Source organism: Triturus cristatus, chromosome 4_1 (genome assembly GCF_964204655.1).
Source record: "Triturus cristatus chromosome 4_1, aTriCri1.1, whole genome shotgun sequence".
In the NCBI taxonomy this organism is placed as follows: domain Eukaryota; kingdom Metazoa; phylum Chordata; class Amphibia; order Caudata; family Salamandridae; genus Triturus; species Triturus cristatus.
The window spans coordinates 1045451555-1045474655 of record NC_140585.1 but is presented as its reverse complement, the minus strand read 5'-3'; the positions used below and the strand labels follow the sequence as shown (position 1 = coordinate 1045474655).

The 23101-nt window shown below is 45.0% G+C and overlaps 1 protein-coding gene across 1 annotated transcript in view; it reads right to left on the bottom strand.

Annotated features, from left to right (window-relative positions):
- PSMC2 (proteasome 26S subunit, ATPase 2) overlaps positions 1-23101 on the bottom strand; it is a 134870-nt gene that overhangs the window by 24994 nt on the left and 86775 nt on the right. The window contains exons 4-7 of the mRNA XM_085654027.1: positions 22435-22534; positions 2720-2851; positions 1248-1320; positions 1054-1149 (exon numbers count right to left, since the gene is read on the bottom strand). Of these exons, the coding sequence (XP_085510153.1) occupies positions 1054-1149; positions 1248-1320; positions 2720-2851; positions 22435-22534 (401 nt within the window). The remainder of the gene's footprint in view (positions 1-1053; positions 1150-1247; positions 1321-2719; positions 2852-22434; positions 22535-23101) is intronic.

The window sequence follows — 23101 nt, the reverse complement described above, 5'->3', positions numbered from 1 at the left end:
GACGCTTTTATAAGAAAGATAGAGTCAAACGAAAATATTCGACCCATAGTTCTCAATGGATTTGAAACAATTTTTGGATAGCGGATTTGGGATTAAAATTAGTTTGACTAACGAAGTTATGGTTTTGGGGGTAATCAAGGATGGTGTAGAAATACCCCAATAGGAGTTCGTGTATATATAGCGATGATTCTATGTAGACTATGTGTCGCAGCAATGTGGAAAGATCCTAATCCACCAACTTTCCAACAATGGCTGTCACGATTATTAGCTGTATATATATATATATATATTAGAAAAAACGTTGTATGATAAAAAAGGATGGAAGGTAAAGCAAATGGGGAAACGGATATGGGCCCCTATTACCTATTGGAAAGATAGACTTGAAAATGATTAAAATAAGGAAGTTTCCTCCTTTTGTTTGTGGCAATTGGTTAACCCGGTCGGAGATTATCATTTTGGTGGTCAATCATGTTTTATCTCTGTACACTTTCTTCTATTACCCCTGATTGATATGATTGTACAATTGGTTTGATGAATTTATATATTGAAATGTACTATTAAATGGTATCCTTGGCGATGATGAATAAAAATATTTATAAAAAAAAAAAAAAAAAAGAAGGAATTGGGGTACATTTAGGATGCAATTTGATTTCTATGTGTACCATGCATATACATTTTGAATTAATTAATACCTTTCAGAACTAAAATCAACTAGAAACAGTCTAGAGCCATTGTTTTCTATACCGAACAGTACCCAGGTCCGTGGACTATTGTGGGTCACCCCATTATTTCATAATGTATCCACTTTGTTGACATCCAAAACATTGGATTCATGTAAACCAAAAGCTTTTCCTAGCCCAACCACTAAATGGAGGGAAGACGCACAGCTTGTCAATCAAAAACAGGTTAACAGAGCAAACTCTTAAAAATACTGTCTGTTATAAAGCTTCTCGACTAGAGGCTGCAATAAACTCTTTACTACCACTCACTGCTTCTTTTACATCTTTTCTTTCCTATCAAAAGGAAGCATTGTGCACTGAACATGTAACTTACATGAAGCAAAGGTGTTTCAACAACCTCCCTCAGTTTCTCTATCTGTTCTTTGCATCCACCAACATCGCTGTAAGTGACATCAGGCTTCTCCTCCACCTTTGTGAAAAAAGAGAATACATATTTCATCAAATGTGAAACTGAACTAAAGAGTTCCCATCACTGTTCCGAGACAAGTACAAGCAACAGGCACTTACTTGCATCATTGTGACTGTTGGGTCAATCTTCGGAGGCAGCGGTATGTGGATCTGATACTTATTTCTATCTACACTAGAATACAAAAGAAAACCAGGTAAAGGAATGATTTACCCTTAAGACACAACTACTTCAGCGTGCTAAAAGCTCATTCCCGAAAGGTACGATTTCCAAATTATTACTGGATGTGGCCAAACGGGAACCAGTATGCAAATCCTGGAAGAAAAACGCAATAGCTGTTTGCTCTAAACATGGCAATCCAATATGTGTAAGCTGTACGTCGCCTAAGTTGTAGGTTTTCAGAAAGTGAACTTTGCTTTATCAAATCTTTGTTGTTTCCAAAGACCAATGACATCCCCAAGAATGCAGTGTAGTGATAGAGTGGTACAGAGGCTTCTCTTTTGAATCAATGAGCGTTGCCCTGGAGGACAGCAAACCTGGCAAAGAAAGAGATGGGAAAGACAGGCACTAATCATGTTAAGTTTTAAGCCACACAGAAGTAACCCGGGTTCTTCAGCCTGACATGAGGCCTGCAGACACCCCAGTTAAATGTGGCGGGGCAGGTTAAGTGAATGCCAATTTCACAAACCACTTCCCTTCGTCAAACATGCAGACAACTAGCGCAAGGACAACTGCCCCTTTACAATAATAAATTGTGTTGTATCCTCTAAACATTTTTTTGTGTGGGCAAGTACGTTTTCCTGATGCTATTTAGAGGTCTGCAAAGCAATCACTGAGTCTGTGTCTGATTCCTGGGCCCTGGGCATCTCATGCACTTGTGTGACCTTCGTTTACTACTACTTATTTTGAATGCTTCTAAATTGGCATTTATTTAAATACAGAAGTGAATAATTAAAAATGCATACCATGACAGAACAACATTGCAAGAACCCAGATAGTTATAAAACATTTGCCCCCGACTGCTAGACTAGAGGGGCCAGGTATCCCAAAGTCCATTTATAAACTATAAAGTTGAAAACAGGAAAATAAGGGAGCATTGTTCAAAGCAGAAGCTCCATGTTTACATCTGCATCAGAGCACCACCGCTCTAAAGGAGAGACTTAACGGGGATACCACAGATCTTTACCAATCCGTTAAGTCACCATTCAGTCTAGAATAGCGATGTATCACCTGCATGTGGGCTTCCTCAGCGGTTGTTCACTCCAGTATGTCTCTAATGCAGTCTTTACATTTACGGCATGAACCCCTTACCATGAGCTCATCTTTTTCACGTCAATTAATTACGTTTGTAAAAATAATGTAGAAAAATTGGGTTAGCGGACATTCAAACAAAACAGGGAATGTAGCACTAAAAGCTTACACACAAGCCTGTCTCCAAAGGCTTCGGTTTTTGAGACATGGGAATAAAGAGTTAAGTCTGGTGAAACCATGACCCTTTGCACAGCATTGGTAGGAACCTCTCTACCCTCCAGCGGTTAACATTACAAAATTCACTCTACAAAGCAGTTCTTACCCAACTCGCATTCCTTCTTCAATGTCAGTGGGGGCCACCTGATCACTGAGATCCACTACAAACTTGGCAAACTGTTTGACATTGATGATGTACTTGGGATCCTCTGAATCGGCATTGATTATCTTTGTACATCTAAATGAAGAAAAAGAAATGTTAAACAAATAAATTGGTTCTAACCGAATAGGATCTTTTTACAGTGTTAATGTAAAATCGGTTTAACATTCAAATAGGGGCAGAGACTAATCAGGGTGGGTGGGGTTAGAGGGGAACTGTCCAGACAGCTTTTAACAGCCTCCACAGCTGGCTGGACAGACACACCAGGAGATTCGAGACAGATAAAAGGCGGAAGCTGCAAATCCACAAGGCCCCTGGATGCCAATTAGTTCTACACCATGCTCTTAACAAGGTAATGGAAACTAAAATTGGGACTAGAGGAAAAGAGGGTTATCAGAGGTGCTCCTAAAGAAAAGAATTCCAAACGAACAGAACATATCTTTGAGAAATCTAGTTTGAAATGAAGGGAATGTGGCAGGAATTTCATCAAGCTCTAGGCTTAAGGGGTCGGAATAGGAATAGGGTATACCCAAGCAAAGGATGTTAAGCCCTTTGGGGGACACAGTGTGACCAACCAAAGTCTGTGCCAGAAGGATAGACTGGGGGAACACCAAGTTTCCGCTGTTTTTTTTGTTGTTTATTATTTAATTTATGGCAAATTGATAAATTATAAACCTTAGAGAAAAACCCTAAGCAGGTTAAAAAAAACACCAGCAATGACAGAGCACATAATGGATAATATCCTCCTTTATATTAGCAAATGAATGGCTAATAATTACGACAGCTCATTGACCGTTGCCCGTTAGTCAGCCCTAATCTCTCACACACGTTGCATGAGGGATTCATCCTACCTTCCTGTAGGTGTGTCAGGGGAGCCAGCCAGAATTGTTGTAGTTCGAAGGAAGGTATGTAGTGGAGACCAAACCTCTTTGGATCAGCTGGTACGAGGTAGCATGGAACAAAACCAGTCAAACTGCACATAACAGTAGAGTAGATCTAACAGCCAACCTTGGATTGTGAATGAGCGGTTTCTTCCCCATACACATGCCACCCTCCTCTTAGTGAATAAGAAGCCCACAAATGCCAGACTGCACACACCCATAGGGAGAAGGGCAGCGTCCCCAAGAAGGGTAGTCAATGGTGAAGGAGGTACATCTAGGTCCAACATGGAGGACATCTGCTTACATATTACAAAAAGTCTGCCTATATCAAGGGACAGAGCCAAGCAAAGTGTAGAAAGTCAGCATGCAGATCATGACATCCCACACAGGTGGAGTTCTCCGACAACCTTTTTCTATATAGAAGTACATGAGTGCTGTATAACTGATGCAAAAATCTCAAGTGGAGTAAACGTAACCTATCTTTTTGGGCGGAGTCTTAACTCGACCAGAAGGTATCAGAGCACTTTACATGAGCACCAGTTGCATTACAGACAGACATATTCATTTTGTTAGGCACTGGGAGATTAAGTGATTTGCCCAGAATCACAGGATGTTAAGTGTCCCGCCAGACAGGAACCAGGTTCCCCAGCTTCGAGGTCGACCATTCTAGCCATTAGGCCACATCCTTTCCTATTGTTGGAAGAGATTGCTCCTGTTTGAGCTCATCAGTAAATCAAGGTCCTATCGGTTAGCTGAGTTTGGCTATCATGTTCCCATTTTTCATTCGTGCTGGATGTCACCAGCAGGGTTTTCGGTCTGCATTGACATGTAGAGCCTAGGGATAACCCGTTTATGTGAAGTAAGGCTAGGGAAAAGGGAAAGTGTCTTGCATGGCTTCGGTTCCTGAGGGGAAGGCTATCTGCATGTCGCCCACAATCTATTATAGATGAAGCACTCCATGGACTTGGTAGTGTGTCTGTTCTCAATGTCAGGAAATGTGATGAACTGACCCTGTTTTGGATTAGATCAGTCATTGTTAACAGGCCCCCTTGCATGAGTCCATCATGGATCCCCCTTGTCTGTAGTAAGTGAGTGCAGGGGAAATGTGACAAAGACTGCTCCGCAGTTTACAGTATGAAGCATGCTGCTCTCTTATGGAGTCTGTCCCATGTCAGGCTTACAAAGATATAGTGTGATGTTATCGCCATATAAGGAAATTACCACGTTTCGGGAAGATAAGTTGAGACATCTATGTGCATGCCACTGCCTAGTAGGCTAGTGGCTCTAATGTCAGCGCAAACAATAAGGATTAAAGCAGGCACCCTTGACAGATGCCTCTATGGATCGGAATTGGGGCTGAGAGGAGTCCATTCAAAGGGATTCTGGTTTGCGGCTCGTAAGAGTAATTGGACCCAGGAAGAAAACAGGTCGGGGTTTCCCCATTCTAGTTAAAATACCATAAAGTAAATTCTATTCCATTGAATCAAAGGCTTTAGTAGCATCCAGCAGGACTGCTACGGTCCTCAATATCGGGTTTAGTTGATGCATGAGAGCAAAAATGTATTTCAGTTTGTGTGAGGTTGATCTACCCGGAATAAAAGCAACTTGATCAGGACACACCATGTCAGGTAATAGGTGTAACAGAATATTGGCAAAAACCTTTGGCCATGTTTTTGGCATCTGTATTTAGCGTCTTCTTTGACGGTAACGCTTCCGTTTTTTCCTTTCATGTATGGCTTTTGCGTGCATATACAGTTTGCAATTAGCGCACCACGCTGGTCCCACGAATGTATTGTTGGTCCGCGCGACATTCAATGGCCAGACCAACTTTCTCTTGTTCCCCCGATTACTGGCGAGTTTATCCATTATAGCTCGCACAATGTTGGTAACATCCTTAATTAATTATTGAATTGACTATTCCTCCCCGCGTAGCACACGGCAATTTGGAAGCCTCATTACCATAGCTTCCCCTTCATGGTGTCGAGGCGGTCGACACGGAGTTAGTTGCCGCGTGTTGTACGAGTAGCAAGACAGGAGTGATACTGGTAATTCCGTTTCACGGACTGCTCCCAATGATGTTGGATGCAATTGTTCAACAACTTGTGATTGTTCTATATCCTCTTTGTTTCCCTCATCCCAGGACACTATAATTTAGTGTGTACTCCCCCCGGCCCTGTATGCAGCACAACCCAGGAGGGCGAGTTCTTTTGGATGATTTATCTATCATAATTTGATGGGTTCTGGTATCAGTTATTGGATATTGTGCCTCCTCTGTATGTTTGCGTTTGGTTCTTTTACAAGTCCTCCATACATTGCTCAATAGCTTTGCATGCCACGGTTGGCTTGACACCACCATTTGTCCTAAGTAACTGTTGTCGCAATGCTTACGTTGTTTTAATTTTATTTGTTGTTTATGCTTTTTATTTGTTGTTATTTTCCTTCTCTGCAGGTGTGCTTTTTAACTACGGTACCACACTTTTTTAGGGTGCTGTATGCGTGCTCACTACTTAGTCTCTTATAGACATTGGGCACCACCAAAGAGGTGTAGGTAGCCGCAATAATTCCCTGGTCCTGATGAATTGCCATTTATTATATACAAAGGCAAGAAACATGTTGACCTATTGATCACGTCAGCACATACACTCACTTAACTATTGGTGTCACATGTGCAGACTGTATATTTTTTAACCAGGATGGTGACCACACTGTATTAAAATTATTTAGTGGATCACCTACCCCTGTTTTAATTGGTTCACTTCAACCCCATTTGCACCTACACTCACCTAAGTCTTAATATTGTCTTTTCAACCCCACACACACATCACTCACCGGCGTTGGAATAAAAGATCTCCGCTAGGAAGGCCGTATTAGGTGCCTGATCGGGCATTGCACCCGCCGGCCCGATAAGGAGCAAAGACCCGGTGATGAAGCAAGACACCCGCTTGTTGGGTGTGTGAGGGTCTTCTTTTCCAAATAAGGAGTAACCTTTACTCCTGCTTCTCACCACAGTTCCCTGTCATCACTGTGTTACCCTCTTGTTATTCTGTCACACCTTGCCTTAACGTTAGGAACTGCATACCTTTTGTTTTCACATCTGTATTTATGAGACTGGTCCACATGATTCACTCAAATCAGGTGATTTGCCCAGTTTTAGAAGTGTGATGAGCACTGCTTCCTTGAAAGACAGAGAGGGAACCCGTGCTGTGCACCTCTTTAAAGACTTGCAGAAGTCATGGGGTTAGGACAGAGATTTCCTTTGAAAATTTGCTAGGAAACCAATTTCCTCCTAGCACCTTGCAGGTAGGCAGTCCAGAAATTACTCCTTTAATCTCCTCTAGGGCCAGAGGGGACGTCAAGGAGCTGACGAGTAGCACCGTCTAGCAATATCATAGCCAGTCTGTCCAAGAATTTGGGGACCACTTCGGGTGGAGGGAAGTCCTGTGATGTATAGAGATCAGTGTAGCAGGCACTGAACTCCGCTAGTATTTATACAGGGTTATAAAGCATAACCCAATTATTCTGAATCTGGATTACATCGTTGGCAATACCAGCTGGTCGCAGTGTTACTGCTAATGTTCTGCCCGGTCTCTCTACCTCACCATAAACTCTGGCCCTGGCGTCGTGACTTAAGTGCTTAATCTCCCAGTCTGCCACCTCCATAAACTGAGTGAGTTTTGCTTTAACGTCTCATAATGTCTCGGAGTTGTGGGAATCGGTTACCAATCTGTTCAGGTGATCATAAAGCGTTCTATGAATGCTGTGCTGTTGGAAATACATACCACACAGGTAAATGCTCTAAATGCGTCCCAGGGTAAGCCTGCACTATCCGTTGAGTGTTCTTGGAGCGTAAAGTAGTTAGTTATCTCAGTCCTGATCTCATCTCGAAATACTGCATCGTGTAGGGCCTGGGGCGACAAGCGCCAGGTAAACGCATGGTGTTGAGGTACAGGCAATATAATGGTAGGGACTAACGGAGCGCGATCAGAAAACATGCGGGGGAAAGTGGTTTACCTTCATTGTCCATGCATATGAAGACCCAAGTCACACGTCTAGGCAGGACCAGGAGCCTGTGGCTGAGGACATGTATGTACCCAACTGAAATGTGGATTTCCTCCATCTCCATATGTTCACTGTTTGTTTTGTTTTTTTGCAGTTTTATATAGGGCGAACTCGACCCGTAGGTATCAGAGCGCTTTACATGAGCACCAGTTGCATTACAGACAAATTCATTTTAAAATATTTTTTAGGGACGGGGAGATTAAGTGATTTGCCTAGAATCACAGGATGTTTGGGCCTCCCGCCAGACTCGAACCTGGTTCCACTGCTTCAAAGTTGGCCGCTCAGGCCGTTAAGCCACATCCTCTCCCAGTTTGTGATCGGATATGATAGATCGTAATACAGCGTCGGGTGGGAGAGAGTTGAAAGGTGCAATCTGTTTAGCGCGGGCTTTTAAACCAAGTTAACTCCCCCAACACCCACAAGATGGATTGTTGTGAACCGGTGTTCCATAAGTGCTATATGAAATCTGGGTCATTCACGTTGGGGCCATAAACATTCAAAAATATAATATGTTTATCATCTATTGTGCCTTGAACAACTGAGTGACGCCTTAAAGGGTAATTAACTTGGTAAAGCAAGCAAAAGGGCACCCCACATGGAATGAGAATAGCTGTGCCTCTTGCGTAAGAGGTGTAGGTGGCGTGTGTGAGAAAGCCGCTCTACTAATCTGCAAAACTATCTGACAAAGGTTTTGTAAGCTGTGTCTCGTGTAGGATCGCTACCTAGATGCAATGAGGTGTTTGGTGAGCTAGGACATGGCGTACCTTACAGGGGTTATTGACCACCTAACAGACCAGGTGAGGCAGTGCAGTGTGGTATAGTTATGGTTTCCAGGGTCTTCTGTAGTGAGAAAGTGTCTTCCGACATGGCTAGCCCCCACCTTTTGCCTGGTATTTGATGTGGGTTTGATTGTAGAGCACTGGGTCCCTACCAACCAGCTCCCCTGTGCCAGTGCTTCCTTCCTAAAAAAATGTTCCACAATTGGCCCTTCAGCCCCCTGTAAGTCCCTATTAAATGGTACATGTGTACCTAAGGCATTGCTTTAGGGATCCCTAACCTAGACTATGCAGGCTGCCACTGAAGCATGCATTGCCTGGTACAGACAAAATGACAAAGTCGACATGGCACACTGCCTGTGTTCCATGTCAACTAGCACTGCCCAAGATATAGGTAAGGCATCCCTCTAGATGGCATTACAGCCCTAAGGCAGGGTGCACTATACTACAGTTGCTCGCATATCTGGCTGATCAGATATGCCCAACAATATTTAAGTCCATTCTTAGATAATGTTTAAGTGCCAGGGAAGCCATAGAGTATACATTGGCTGGAAACTCGACAACTTGAGTTCCCCAGCACCATGATGGCTTTCCTGAACCCAGGAGTGTTTGGTACGAAACTACTCCTCTCAAAGCCACACTGATGCCATTGTGGGATTTATTGAAACAGGTACTCAGAGGTTTCCCCTAAAAAACCTACCAACTCTGGTGTGGTCACAGACTGGCTGTAGACAGCCTGCCGTCACCAGACATGGTTCTTGTCACTTGGGGCGAGAGCCTCCGATCTCTGGGACCAGAAACAATGCACATCCTGGGAATAGGTGTCACAACTCATTCCCAGGATGGGCAAAGTGCTCGAGAGGAAGGCTTCAAATGCCTGCCACCTTTTTAATGCGACCCCCAGCATCTGCTGTTAACAGCAGATGGCAGCCCCCGTTTCACCCCCCCCACTTTGGGTGGGAAAACCGATGGGACGATCTAGGAAGACTAGGAGGTGTACCTACCAACTCCACCTCTAAGGTGAAGGATGCAAGGTGAAGTAAACCTTTCAGTCCCCACCATCTGGAAGATGTGGGACACTTCCAATCAGGGCTGGAACTATGCCCCCTCCCACAGGAGGGTGGCACAATTGAGGGTGCAGGCACCCAAGGTAAGGTGCCCATTGGCTCTACACAACACTCTTTAAAAATGCCCCTGAATTTAGTATTAGGTGGTTCCCCCAGCCACTGAAACTAGTTCCTGCCGACTTAAGAAGGACGAAGAAGACGCTGTGCAGCAAAGCCTGAAGACAGCTACTGACTTGCCCCCAGCCCTACTGGCCTGTCTCAAGCTCAGAGACCCTGCAAAAGAAGACAACGCCTGTCCTGAAGCCAGTGACCTCTAGAACCAGAGGTGGACTGCCTGACCTTTGATGAAGACCAGAACTCCCAAAGACATCAGACCTGTCTCCAAGTAAAGAACACCAAGGACTCTGGTGCCCTCCGGATCAGTAATCCTTGTCCAGGTGGCCCACCGACCCAGACAAGGTTCCCCAGAGATCCTAAGTCCAAGTCCAGCATTGGCCGACCCCTCCTGGATTCCACAACGACGTCTGCAGTGTGAACCCAGAGGCTTCCACCGACCCCACCCGGAACAGGCCCGATAAGTAGAATCCAAAGTCAAAGGACACCCCAGCACCCGAAGCCCCTGGACCTAGGGGAGCTCGACCAAAGGTGTCCCTGTGACGCTAGTCTCCCTCCTCCAGCCTCTGGTGTAGTGCCTGCAGCATCCAGTGCGGCGCATACAGCCTGTTTGTCCAATCGACTTTCTCCATTAAAAAGCATAGGGGTGCCTGACGCTGTATTTGCACCCTAAACCGTCCGCCCCTGTGCTGCTGGTGGTTTAAGTTTGGTGCTGCCTTGTTGGCCCCCCTGTGCTTGCTTTCCCACAAAAGTTTGGCCCCTGCAACCGATTTACCTACCTGCAAGCAGTGTGGCTCCAAGCACCCCCAGTCTCCGTTAAAAGACATTGGGCTCATCTTCGAATTTGACCTCTGCACCCGGTCGCCCCTGTGCCGCTGGTGGTGCAGACTCTGTGCTTACCTGAACCTTGCCCTCTGCTGAGCCTAAACCCCAAAGACTGGAACTGTAAGTTGGGTACTTACCAGTGAAACCGCATTGTCGTTTTCTTCCATAGGATATCTTTGAACTGCTTTAAAATTGCACTAAGTGTTTATTTTTAAAAGACTAAAGTATTTGTCCTGAAAATGTACTTACCTTTTTGCAAAGATCTTGGTCATAAAATAAAACTGAAACAAAGTTAATTTTTTTAAATTTGTATGGATCTCTTTTTTGTGTCGTGTGTCAGTTATTGGTCAATGTGTATGCAATAAATGTCTTAAACTCCTCTGTTAGGCCTAAGACTGCTCGCCCAGACTACCACTAATAGAGCACTTTGGGTTTACATTGAGCCCTGTACACTTCTGAGGCAATCTCTGTGCCTGGTGCACAGTATAACCACCTAGTGGTATACCATATACAGAACCAGCTTCCTACAGTATGCTATATAGGTGACTGGCCTAAGCAGTCCCTACAGTCATGTGGAGACTGTGTTCACCAGGAAAACATACAGTGTGTATTGAGAATGTGCGTCACAACTGAGGCAATATGCAATGTGTAAAAACAGTAAAACTCCCGTCCACTTCAACCATCCCAACATGCCAATGAAATTACCCACCGATAGCTCACCTACCAAACCAAACCAGTCTGTTAGAAACTGGGTCTCTAGTTGGCAAAGGTATGCACCCTGTCCAAGTAGGTATCAGAGTCAGAGTAAGCTAGACACACTAAAAGATGACCTGTGCTCACCCTGTGGTACCTTGGCACAGAGCAGTCAGACTTATCTAAAGATGCCGTGTGTAAAGTATTTGTGCAACACACACACATATTAACACAATGAAAACACCACAAAAAGACTCCACACAGGTGTAGAAAATAGACCATGTTATGAGTAAAACAAGACCAAAATGACAACAATATAGCAAGCAGAGCCTAAGTTATGATCATTAAAGAATACAATAGCGCCAAAGGGTTACTTGAGGTTGCGCTAGACCGGGGTAAATCCGATGTTCGAGCCGACCACGATGAAGGGCAGGTTGACTACAGGACGCAAGTATCTTGGATGGAGCATGCATCAAAGTCGAAAGCTCGATGTGAGGAATTGAGGAGTTTCTGTGACGTTGCCGATCGAGGAAGGCTTTGGCGACAAACCCCTTTACTATGCAGGTGCGACCTCGATGTCGAGCCAAGCAGTCCGTCGAGGCGATGTCGTTGATCAGCTACTGCATCCAAGGACAATGCATCTGTCCTGTTCGGCGCAAAATAGGCGATTTTGAAGCAAAACAGCTGCAGAACCCACTTCTGAGGCCCAGGACCAGTTCAGCACCTCAGGCAAGAGAGGACTCCCAGATTGCGCTGTCCAGCGGAAGCAGCAGGAAGTCTTTGATGGCCCTAAGACTTCAGAACATATGGCAAGCCAACAAGCCCTGGGAGTCACTCTGGGTTCAAGTGAGATGGGTTCCATCCTTGCCCTAAACAGAGCAGAGATCAGCAGGCACCAGGGCAGCAGAGAAGCAGTTCTTCAGTCAAACAGAGTGACAATCCTTGTGGCACAGCACTCTTTACTCCTGGCAGAGTTCTTCACATGTCCAGTAGCGTACTGTCTCGGTAGGATCAGGGCCCCAGTACTTAAACCGAAAAGTGCCTATGAAGGGGGTGACTTCAAAGCAGGCCGTAGAAGTGCACAGTTACCCTTTCATCCCAGCCCTGTCTGCCAGGATATCTGTGTGTGTGGTGGAAGGGGGGGGGGGTAAATCAGCTTTTTGTGGGGGAACAGGGCACTGTCAATTCAGGTGTGTCAGCTCCCCCTCCCTTTTCCTGCTCAGAAATGTAGATGAATGCAGATGAGTTTTTGGTTACACCCACCCTTCTTGTGTTTGTGGCTGTCTAGAGGGAATGCATAAAGTGTAGCCGTCACCCATCCCAGACATGTATTGGAGACAAGGCAAGGCACACAGAGGAGTAAGAACAGAGTAAAGTCCACTTTCTAAAAGTGTGTTTCTAAAACAGTAATGTTAAATACAACTTTACCAGTAAAGAGGATTTATAATTACCATTCCAGTCGGTCTCATAGTAGTGCAACATTAATTTAGCTGTCTGTCACCACCAGGACAAGTAAAAAGTAAAAGTACATGTCCTACCTTTTAGTTAAACAGCATCCTGCTCTTAGGGCTACCCAGGGCCTATCCTAGGGGTGACATATGTAATAAAAGGGGAGCAAGTAGTTTTAAATGCCAAGTCAAAGTGGCAGCAAACTGCACACGCAGGCCTTGCAATGGCAGACCTAAGACAGGTTTGAAAGGCTACTTGTGTCGGTGGCACAACTAGTGCTGCAGGCCCACTATTAACATTTAGATTACACTTTACAAGAGTCTTATTAGTAAACTAGATAAGCCAATCGTGTATACAGCTGGAGAAGCACATGCACTTTAGCACTGGTTAGCAGTGGTAAAAGGGTTCAGAGTCCTATGGTCAACATAAAGGTACAGCAAAAAAGCAGGCAAGAAGTCTGGGGGAAGACCACTGTAAGGATGACCGGTCTAACAGTCATAGTGAACCTTGTAACACAACAGGCTAGCAAACATGAAACAGCGCTCTCCTGGTATTTTGGAGGGGTGGGGGAGGAGGGTGTACATAAGCGCCAGCTAAACAACACCTGCAGAATAGAAGTGCCAGCCAGGGCAAACATATGAAAATTGAACAACTTAGGATGACGATGAATCCATGTGTCATCAGTTCATTGCGCTGGGAATACCCACAACAGATTCAATGATGTCCAGTAGGCTACAGGACATGACAGGTTGACCTTTAGATTGCAACAAATTTACATAAGTAAATTTGCATCTGGTGACACGTGATATCAACCAGGTCAGAGGTAATATAGCAGAGGCATCCATGGTTAGACACGGTCACTCATATGTGAATCTGTTGAGTGGGGTGATGTTGGAGTGAGGATAGTATCCACCTTTGGAATCTTTTTTTATGAAGGGGTTAGCACTCTGCAGAGACATGAAGATGTAAGGCTTATCGTTATGGATGATGTTTAGCCGAGCTGGGTACAACATACTGTGAGTGAAGCCCACCTGGTGAAATTTTCATGTTAACGGCAAGTGTTCTCATCAAGTCTCTTGTACTGCCATCATGAAATCCGTGGCCAATTGATAATAAGAATCCCTCGTGGGTAAGGGATTGTACTAGATCTTGACCTTTAAAGTTCAGCAGCCAAGCTATAATACAACACGAGACAGCACCGGGAAGTGGTCAGGCTCCAGGAAGTGGTGCGGTTGTTCAACAGCAAACAGGCGCAAGAACTGATCAGCCCCAAATAAATGCAATTAGGATTTTTTTCAACATGGATCATGAGAATGCCTCTATTAGTCTACTCCGGGATACTAATCATACGTAAATTGTTGCAGCAAGATTGAGCCTCTAAGGCCTTAATTTTTACCCTGACTACAATATGGCATCCTCTATATTAAGTAGCTTCTCTGTTGTGTGGCAGGAGTCATCTTCGATTTTTGAGATATGCGTTTCAACTATTGTCCGGCATCCCTCTTACAGGGTACGTTTCATCTGGTTCAACCTTATTGATAGCAGGTCCAGTTTGGTATCAATAGAAAGGAGGCTCTTTTGCATGGTGACTGTGAGAAAGTGCCATCTTTCTTGCATGGTATGCACCCAATTTTTGCTGAATTGCTGAATGTACTTTGACTGAGTGTGCCCTGGTCTCCTGCCAATCAGGTGCCCAGGGCCTATGTTCCTTCCCTAAAACAAACCAAACCCAAATTGGCAAACCCTGGCCACATGTCAGCCCCTGGTAAATGGTACCCTAAGTACCCAGGGCTTTGTGACCAAGGAAGGCCTCTAAGAGCTGCAGCACTCCTTGTGCCACCATTAGAGGCCATGTACCCTTACACACACACACACTGCCTTTGCAGGCTGAGTGTTTGGGTGGAAGACAAAAACAAAGTCGACATGGCACGCATCCCTGTGTGCCATGCCCATCACCTACACTGCCATGGCATACATCAGTCACCCCTCTAGCTGGGTGCCTTATGCCAATGGTGTGGGCACAGGAGCCCCTACAGTGCCCAGGTCCATTCCTGAGCCCTGTAAGTGCAGTGCTGCCATTTAAGAGTACATGGTGCTGAGAGCTCGTCAAACACGAGCTCCACAGCACCATAATGGCAACACTAAAGACTGAGAAGTTTGGTATCAAACTTCTCAGCACATTAAACCCACACTGATGCCAGTGTGGGATTTAATGTACCCAGCACCCCAGAGGGCATCTTAGAGGTGCCCCCTTAAACCTAACCTACAAATCCACGTCTGCTCTGAGGCTGCCTAGGCTGCCACCCAGCAGACATGTTGCTGGACCCCTGGGTAGGAGAGCCCTTGCTCTCCTGGTCCTGCAACAATGCACATCCTGGGCGAGGTGCTAAATCTTCTACCCCAGGATGGGCAGGGGGAAGCTTCAAAGGCATGCCGCCTCTGTGAGCTTCCCCAGGCCCCTGCAACCCCCCACTCTGGCGGGAAGCTTTGGCCGGAGGCCCCGGATAAGGACAGGGGATGTGCCAGCCTGCCAACCCCACCCCTCAGGTGGGGGAGGCGAGGTGAGGCGCATCTCCGGGCTCTCGCCGTCTTGAAGATGGGGAGCCCTACCCTATCAGGACTGGGCTGCTGCCCCCTTCTCACAGGAGAGAGGCAGGATAGGGGGTGTACCCACCCCAGGACGGGGACCCCATTGGTCCCTGCCCTTCACCTACCTGTGACGCCCCTAGGTCTAGTATTTAGGGGCACCCTGAACCTTCCTTCCCCAGATTCCAGATTCAAAACTACGAAGAGCAAGAAGAAAGAAGACCTGCCCTGCAGTTGCTGAAAAGAGGAAGACACCAACTGCTTTGGCCTCAGCCCTACCGGCCTGTCGACCCTCGAACCTGCTCCTGCGCGGCATCTCTTGTGGCTAGCAACCTCACCAACCCCGGAGGACCTGGCTACCTTTTGGCTCTTAAAGCCCCTGGGACTCCCATGAGTAGAGGCTCTACTCGAAACCTATCTCCAACCCCTGGCAGCAGCCCGGAACCGCGAACCCAGCACACTCTGCACCAGCCAAGCCTGGCCAGTGCCGGAGTGAACAAAGACCCTGAGGACGACCCCACGGCGACTGTGACCCAGAGTCCGGCACCCAAGGACCTCCCTCAACACTCCTGAAGAAGCCTGCAGCCTCAGAACAAGGTGCCCCCCCCCTCCAACCGCGATCAACAGAGGGTAAGATTTCCCGACACCTAAAGGCACCCCTGCACGCGGCGCCCCACGGCCCCCTGTGCCCAATCCCGGGGTACCTACTTATCCTCCAACTACCCAACTTACCTCTCGAAGTGGTGGTGGCACCTGAAGAGTCCTCGTCCCCGAGCTTGCAGTCTTTTTCCAAACCGGTGATTTCCCATTGAAATCCATTGAGCGCCCAAAGGCTCAAAAGCCCTCTGCACCCAACCGCCCGAGTGGCCCTAGCAGTGAAAACTCTACACCTACCTACTTCCCCGCTTGCCCTGAGTATGTGACCAGGAGCCCAGCTCCCACAGCCGCGTGGCTTGCCAGTGAGCAGCCACCAAACAAGGACCCCCTATCCCTCATAGGATAACATTGGGCCTAACTCTCTCTGCACCCGGCCGCCCTAGAGCAGCTGAGGGTGAACCAACTGTACCTACCTGACCCTGGGAGACCCCTGAGTCTGTGCCCAGAACATCAACTCTGCCAGTCGAGTACTTACCCTTAAACCGCAAACTCCATTTTCCTCATAGGGTAACATTGACTGGCTTTTTCCTGAAATTTCTTCTAAGTGTGAACTTTTCAAATCTTCGAATATTCACCAAAAATCAGCTGAGTGACAAAAAAGAATTTACTCACCTGCTCTTAGGTGAGCTCCCAGTGCTGGATCTTGGTGCCCAGCACTGACTCTGAAAAATACCCACAACTGTACTTACCCTTTTCTTCCATAGGAAACCATTGACTGTTTTTCTGTGAAATTTCTTCTAAGTGTCGATTTCTGCAATCTTTAAATATTCTTCAAAAATCGTATAATATCTGAAAACGTAATTACTTACCTGTTTTGGATAAAGGTCCCAGTACTGAGTCTAGGCACCCAGTACTGGATTACAAAAGTAACGAGAACATACTGTACCTGTAGCCTGAATTTCTTCCATAGGGAATCATTGACTGTTTTCGCTGAAATATTTTCTAAGTGTCAACTTTTAAAATAGCTAAATATTAGTTAAAAATCATTACAGTACTTAAGTCGACTTTCATCACTTGATTCTGAGAACTGACCCAGGACTGAATCTAGGATCCAGTCCTGGAATTCCAAAAGTAATCTAAAAAGTAATCTGTTGCAAATAACTTGAATTTACCATTGAGCTCAATGTATTGTTGTGTTTAAAAATAGAGTTGCATACTGCAACCACTTGTAACTGTTTACTAAAGTCTATTGCATATTGCAAAAGTGTTTATATGAAACATCACCTGTCGAGAAAGTATATTTTAAATCCAAGTGTTGGTTCTAAAATAAAACAAGCATATATTTTTTATATATAAACCATTGGCCTAGAGTTCAGTTATTGAGTGTGTGAAACCATTTGCTGACTGAGTGTGTACAACAAATGCTTTACACTGTCCTCCGATAGTGCCTTACTGCTCGACCAAGCTACCACTTTAGAGAGTAAGGTTATATCTAACTTTAACCTCTGTTAAACCCTGGGGGTCTGTGGACTCTGTACACCCTGTACCTATTAAGGAACAGTATATACAGAGCCACTTTCTCACAGTGACGAGCAGAGTCTTAACATATGAATCCTCTGTGGGCACCATTTCCGACTGTCGCCTTGCTCTCTGACTGAGAATATGGTCTGAAGGCATGACTGGCCTCAGATGCAATTTTGGAATGCCTTTTCAAGTCTGTGGAGACACGCTCAGTGCTCCTCCCTCCAAGGTAGAGCTGGAACCACTAAGGACGTGAAAGAGGGTCCACGAATGGTAGTTACCACGATGTATAATGCGCTGAAGCCTATGCCATCTGGGTGAGGTGTGTCACAATTGGACTGTGCCTTGTTTTATGGAGACCAGACAGGTCGACCCAGCCTCGCCCACAGCGCCCAGTCCACACACAGTGGAGTGTAGCTGTAGGGGCTCACAGGTAACAAACAGAGCCTGGGAATACACCGGCCAGTGCCCCCAACATAAGCAACAGGACCGGGATGTAGATTTGGGCATCACCGCCAATGCAAAGTCATTCTTGATGCTCCCCTCTCCAATATAGAGCCTGAGTTGCCAAGGATGAATAAGAAAGCCCACAGTTAGAAGTCATCAGGGTGTCGAATGTGTAACCATCTATGCGATCTGGGTGGGATGTACAACATGTAAACGCTATCAAACAGTGCAGTGTCCAATGGGCCCTGCAACTGTCAGCCCGGTTCCACCCCCGAGTGACTCACCAGCACAAGGCGGGCTGCAACTGAATAGCCCACCGTCAATAATCAGGGATTAAGCGGGTCAGCGGCCTCTGTGCCTATAATCGGATCAAGGTGCAAATACAGGGCCTGACCACCGCGTGTCTCAGTATAATCAAGGGGGGCCTCCTGCAGGCTCAATCTCCTCACCGTCCGTGTGCCCCGTATCTCTCCAACAGTGGGGCATCAAGGACAATGTTGCCAAGATCGCAATTTTAGGTCCTACTCATGGCACAAGCAGCACCAAGGATGTGGTTGCAGAGTTCCACCGCACTGCTCCCTATGTCTGTCAGGGAGGGCTCACGAAGGCTCCAAGCAGTTGAACGACTGAGGTTCACCACAGCTGTCACAATTACCTAGATTGTAAGGATGTGCCAGGGAAAACTGGCAATTGAGCCTCCTGAGATTTTAAGGCATTGCCAGGTACTTAACCAAGGGGATTACTATGAATCCTAATGATTAAAAAACATGTCCAGTTACAAAACCCACCCCTGTCCCGTGCAACCAGGACGACCGTAAATGTAATGGTGTCTTATATATACTCGTGTTGTGATTTGAACTTTGTTGTGTATTTGAGCCATCATACTCCGAATTATGTCATTTCAAGATTTTGCTCTGGTTTTCAACTACAGGATTCTGCGCGTTAAATTGTGTACATTACAAAGCTGTTTAATAAATATAATTCCAGGTTTGTAGGCAAGAGAAAAATGCGTGCAAACTCGAGCCGGTTGAGTTACACGAGTATGCATCTGAGAAAGGAAAGGAATGGCACTTAGCAACAACACGCTACGTCGTGCGTGCGTCAACGTGGCCGCCAACTTGGGTGTGACATTACTATTTAAGGCCACACCCCAGTTCTGGAAGGTACTTAGCCTTCCGATCGTTGCCAGAGAAGAGTTGGTTTCCAAGGATGCTTTTCTGGAACTGACGCGGCGGTCTTGCGCTTCATTCTGTTTCTGAATTCCATCACGACATCGATCCTGAGAACACAAAAAGAAAGCTAAGTACAAAGACTTCAATTTTACAGCGCCCTTCGCAAGAAAGTATTGCTTTTTAAGCTAAAGTGTGAGTAAACACACAAACTAATTTTTGGACTCTTTTCTTGAAGTCACTTTAGGAAAAGACTTGGAGACCAAAAGAAGAAACTGTTGAAGAATTGCGCTTTTTAGCACTCTGGATATTCAAAAAAAGAAAACACTGGATCAAGGTATCAAGATTATTAACGTGTGATTTAGGAATTGTATTGTTTCTTTAGATCATTGGTGGATACAAGAGTTCTGCGTGAAACTGATAGTATCATTGCAGATGTAATTATTATAGTGTTTGAAGAAACAAAGACTGAGTATGCCTTACAGTTGTGTGATATTTGTTTTCATAGCACTACCATCTTTGAAGATCTAGTGAGGTAAACCACGCCGTGTACACCACTAAATTCACTACACAAGAATGCCTGGACACTGCGCCTAACATCTTTAGCTCGCAGGTAGGAGTGCTTAATTAATATCGGGGCGTTTAGACATGCTTAGAGAAAGACTAATCCTATAAAAGGAATTAGAGGGTACTGATAGTGAGTTCTTGTTGCCTCGCAGGTCGACAACAAAGATTCCTCAAGCGTCCAGTATCCGCCCCTCCTCCCCGGACCCTACTGCGTATCCTAAGTGAATTACAGAATACACAGGTTATAAGGTAGGGTACTGGGAAGTTGGTCCATAACGTCTCTGCGAAATTCAACCTTGCGGGCTCAGGTAAGAACGCATGGTCAAGTCTGACAACAGCATACAGCCCAATCAGCCAGTGAGAAGTCGCCTCTACGAGCAAAGCAGGGCGTAACGGGTTCTCTGTGGCAGGCCTACCACAGCTCATCACTGCCAATCCAGCATGCCAATAAGGCAGCTCTGTAGGCCTCCTCGCCCTACAGTCGCTACTGCCCCTGACCTCGCATGATGATGGATCTGGGAGAAGCGGGTATTCCTGGAATGCTGCTGGGGTCACCCACACTTGCACCGGTATCAGCCTGTCAGATAGGCCTATCTGAGGTGGATGAAGAAGAATTTTGAGCCCTGGCACAAGGTACCACACAGAAGTACGCCCATCTTGGAGCCAGGCATGCTGGCACCCCCACCAAGTTTCCTGTTTGTGAGCGTCTCAGATCTTTGAATTTCCATTGCCTACCATGTGAGCTACGTTTGTCTTAGACCGGCTTATCCCGACGGCAGTGTGAGTTTTCCTTAAGACAAGAGAGTGTTGTTATCAAATGGATTTTCCCCCATCTTAAGTAATGAGATTCGACTACATCCGATTAGATGCATTTTGTTAAATGTAGTAAAGTGCCCTAAAAATCTACGCATTCATATCTTCTGTCTTTTCATACATTTACTGGCAACTGGAGTAAGAACAATGTGGGCTAAATACTCTGGAGTACAAAGCCCTACAAAGCATACCCAAGATTTTAACAATCTTTCTCTTGAAGTTTTACTATGTTGTTTGTCTCCAAACCCCACGACCGCATACCAAATAACAGGTTACTGAACATGGCACAGCTCCAGGGCACCGGTTGCAATAATTCAGCTTCATTCTTCCTTTCTGTACAAATCGCTAGAGCTCAGTGAGTGTGGTTTAAGGACTGCTGGACAATGCACAGGAATACCAACAATACTCAACACTTCTATGCACACATTATTCTTTGTTTTCTTATTCTCCTGTATGCTGAAGATAGCGTTAGTGTGTAATTTTTACATAACAAAACCAGTTCATCCTTGAACTAAACTTGCAACCATGCCACCCATTTTTGATAATGTTCAAACCTAAGATACTCTGGGCTACCTAATAATCCTACCAGGGAACCAGGGTGTAAAGAGTACAAAAAAAGAAAATGTTCCCTTGTTCGCTTAAGAAAAATTATTTCAAGGACATTTTAAGCACAAAAGGAAGTAGTTCATAATAGAAGAGAAAACCAGGCCATCTCTACATTTAAAATAAATCTCAGAATATCCAATTTCACCTGTAAATCATTCACGCAATCCAGTGTTGTTCTTTGCATTATCACTCACAGGAAGATCAATCGAGGCACTCTGAGCATATCTGTGAAACTCATTACCAGATCTCGGGAACTTGTATATCTGACATCATTCAAGAATAAAAACCAAAAACTTGCTTTTTCGAGCCCTCCCTTGGTTCAATAAAATGAAGGGTTCTACTTTCCTTCCTCAACTTCTCTGGAAAAGGAGTTGCAATGTGGAATGTACTCTGGTGAAGATCACACCTAATTTAATCTCTGGGACATTTCGGAGTTTTGTACCTTGCTCCCACAGAAATAGAACTGGTCATTAGTGTTGATTCGTCCTGTTCAACTGCAGCAGAGCTACAAAGTAAGTGCAATCACAAGCCAGTGCTTTACAAAGCAATTACCAGAATGCAGAGAAAAACAAGAATTAGCAAAGCCAATAGGTCTGGCATTGGCTGCTGACCTTTAACTTTCCTAATGTTGGTGAGCGTTTTTTGTAAAGCGCAATAAGGGGAAACCTTTTGTATTACAGCGCATACTGTGAAAGAGTAAAATGGCATCACGCAAATAATGGTTAGCTAATGACTGACATGAGCTGACCCTGTACCATACTATATGCTGCGGTGGGCGGAACAAAAGCAGGAATCACAACTGACAAATGAATAAAGAAAGCTGACTCAAAGACAATATATAACAATCGTTTTATTAAAATGTGTAACCTCCAGAACTACGAATCACAAGCAGTGGCAAAGCTAAGAGGTTTAAATATTCGAGTGGGCTGAACCATTTCCTGGCCTGGCTGAAAGACCCTATCAGCAAGTATATTATATACACTTTTATACATTAAAAAGTCTTGGCTAATATCTGACCTAAACGACAAAGGGAGCTCTATGTTAAAATATAGAAAGCAGCAATACTAGGGAGCCCCTTTAAATGACCCAAATACCATTTATCATTCTATTAACAATGATGAAGAAGCCATTCTGAGACAGCCAAAAAATGAAACTGCATAAAACCCCTAACCAAAAAGGTTGCCTACTACATAACATTCTTACACTGACTCTTACAATACCGCATGCCATTATTCTAATTCTAATAATTTCCCCAACCCTCACTAATAACCCTTTCCCCTTTTATTACAAGAAAAGAAATGCTTATTTTTCACCACAATAATAATGTGTTATAGCTTTTTTTTTTTTAATTGTCCTCGTTATTGGTTTCTTTATTTTCATGCATCAACCTCAGAGAAGTCATGAATCAAGCAAATCGGTCCACATGACGTGAAAACTCTAAGAGGGGGTGAGATGATGGTGCACACCACAGAACATTTCTCATTTGCTTACCTTGCTACTTGCAATGGCTGCTCACTTTGAAGTGTCTGCTTATCTGCAGCCAAATCCCAGAGTGCTGGTGGTGCCAGCCCGGTGTCAGACTCCTTAATTCCTTAAAACACAAAAGCGAGAACAATGTAAGCAGAGTACTGTAACAAAAAGAATACAGCCACTTGTTCCTACAAATAACCACAGCAACAAAATACAAGTATACAAAATGAATTTTCTGGGATGGGAGCATAATCAAACTTGTAATCCCACAACACATGCCCTTACAAAAAATAAAATATAAACTATTTACAGCTGCCAGGGTAACACAAGTAATATCTACTCTCAATGGTGCCATGCCATCTGAGTAACATTCTCAATTACCAGTTAACCTAGACTCTGCTATCATTTGCTTTCTGAAGGCAGGTGCCTATGACTCATCTTGAATGGTTAAATTGGAGTTGAAAAACCTTTTATACAGTCAGACGTGAGAAGAAAAGTGGTTTCACATTTCTCAAACCACAGGGTAGCTCATTTATAGGTTGATCAGGACACTAGTGCCTATAAATGACACTTCTAAATGGATACATTTTCAGCATAATTTATTGGAACATAAACGCTGACCGGATAGTAGAAAAAAAGCACAAATCATTACATTGGTATACATAGATACCTCCTGGTGTCATAAAGC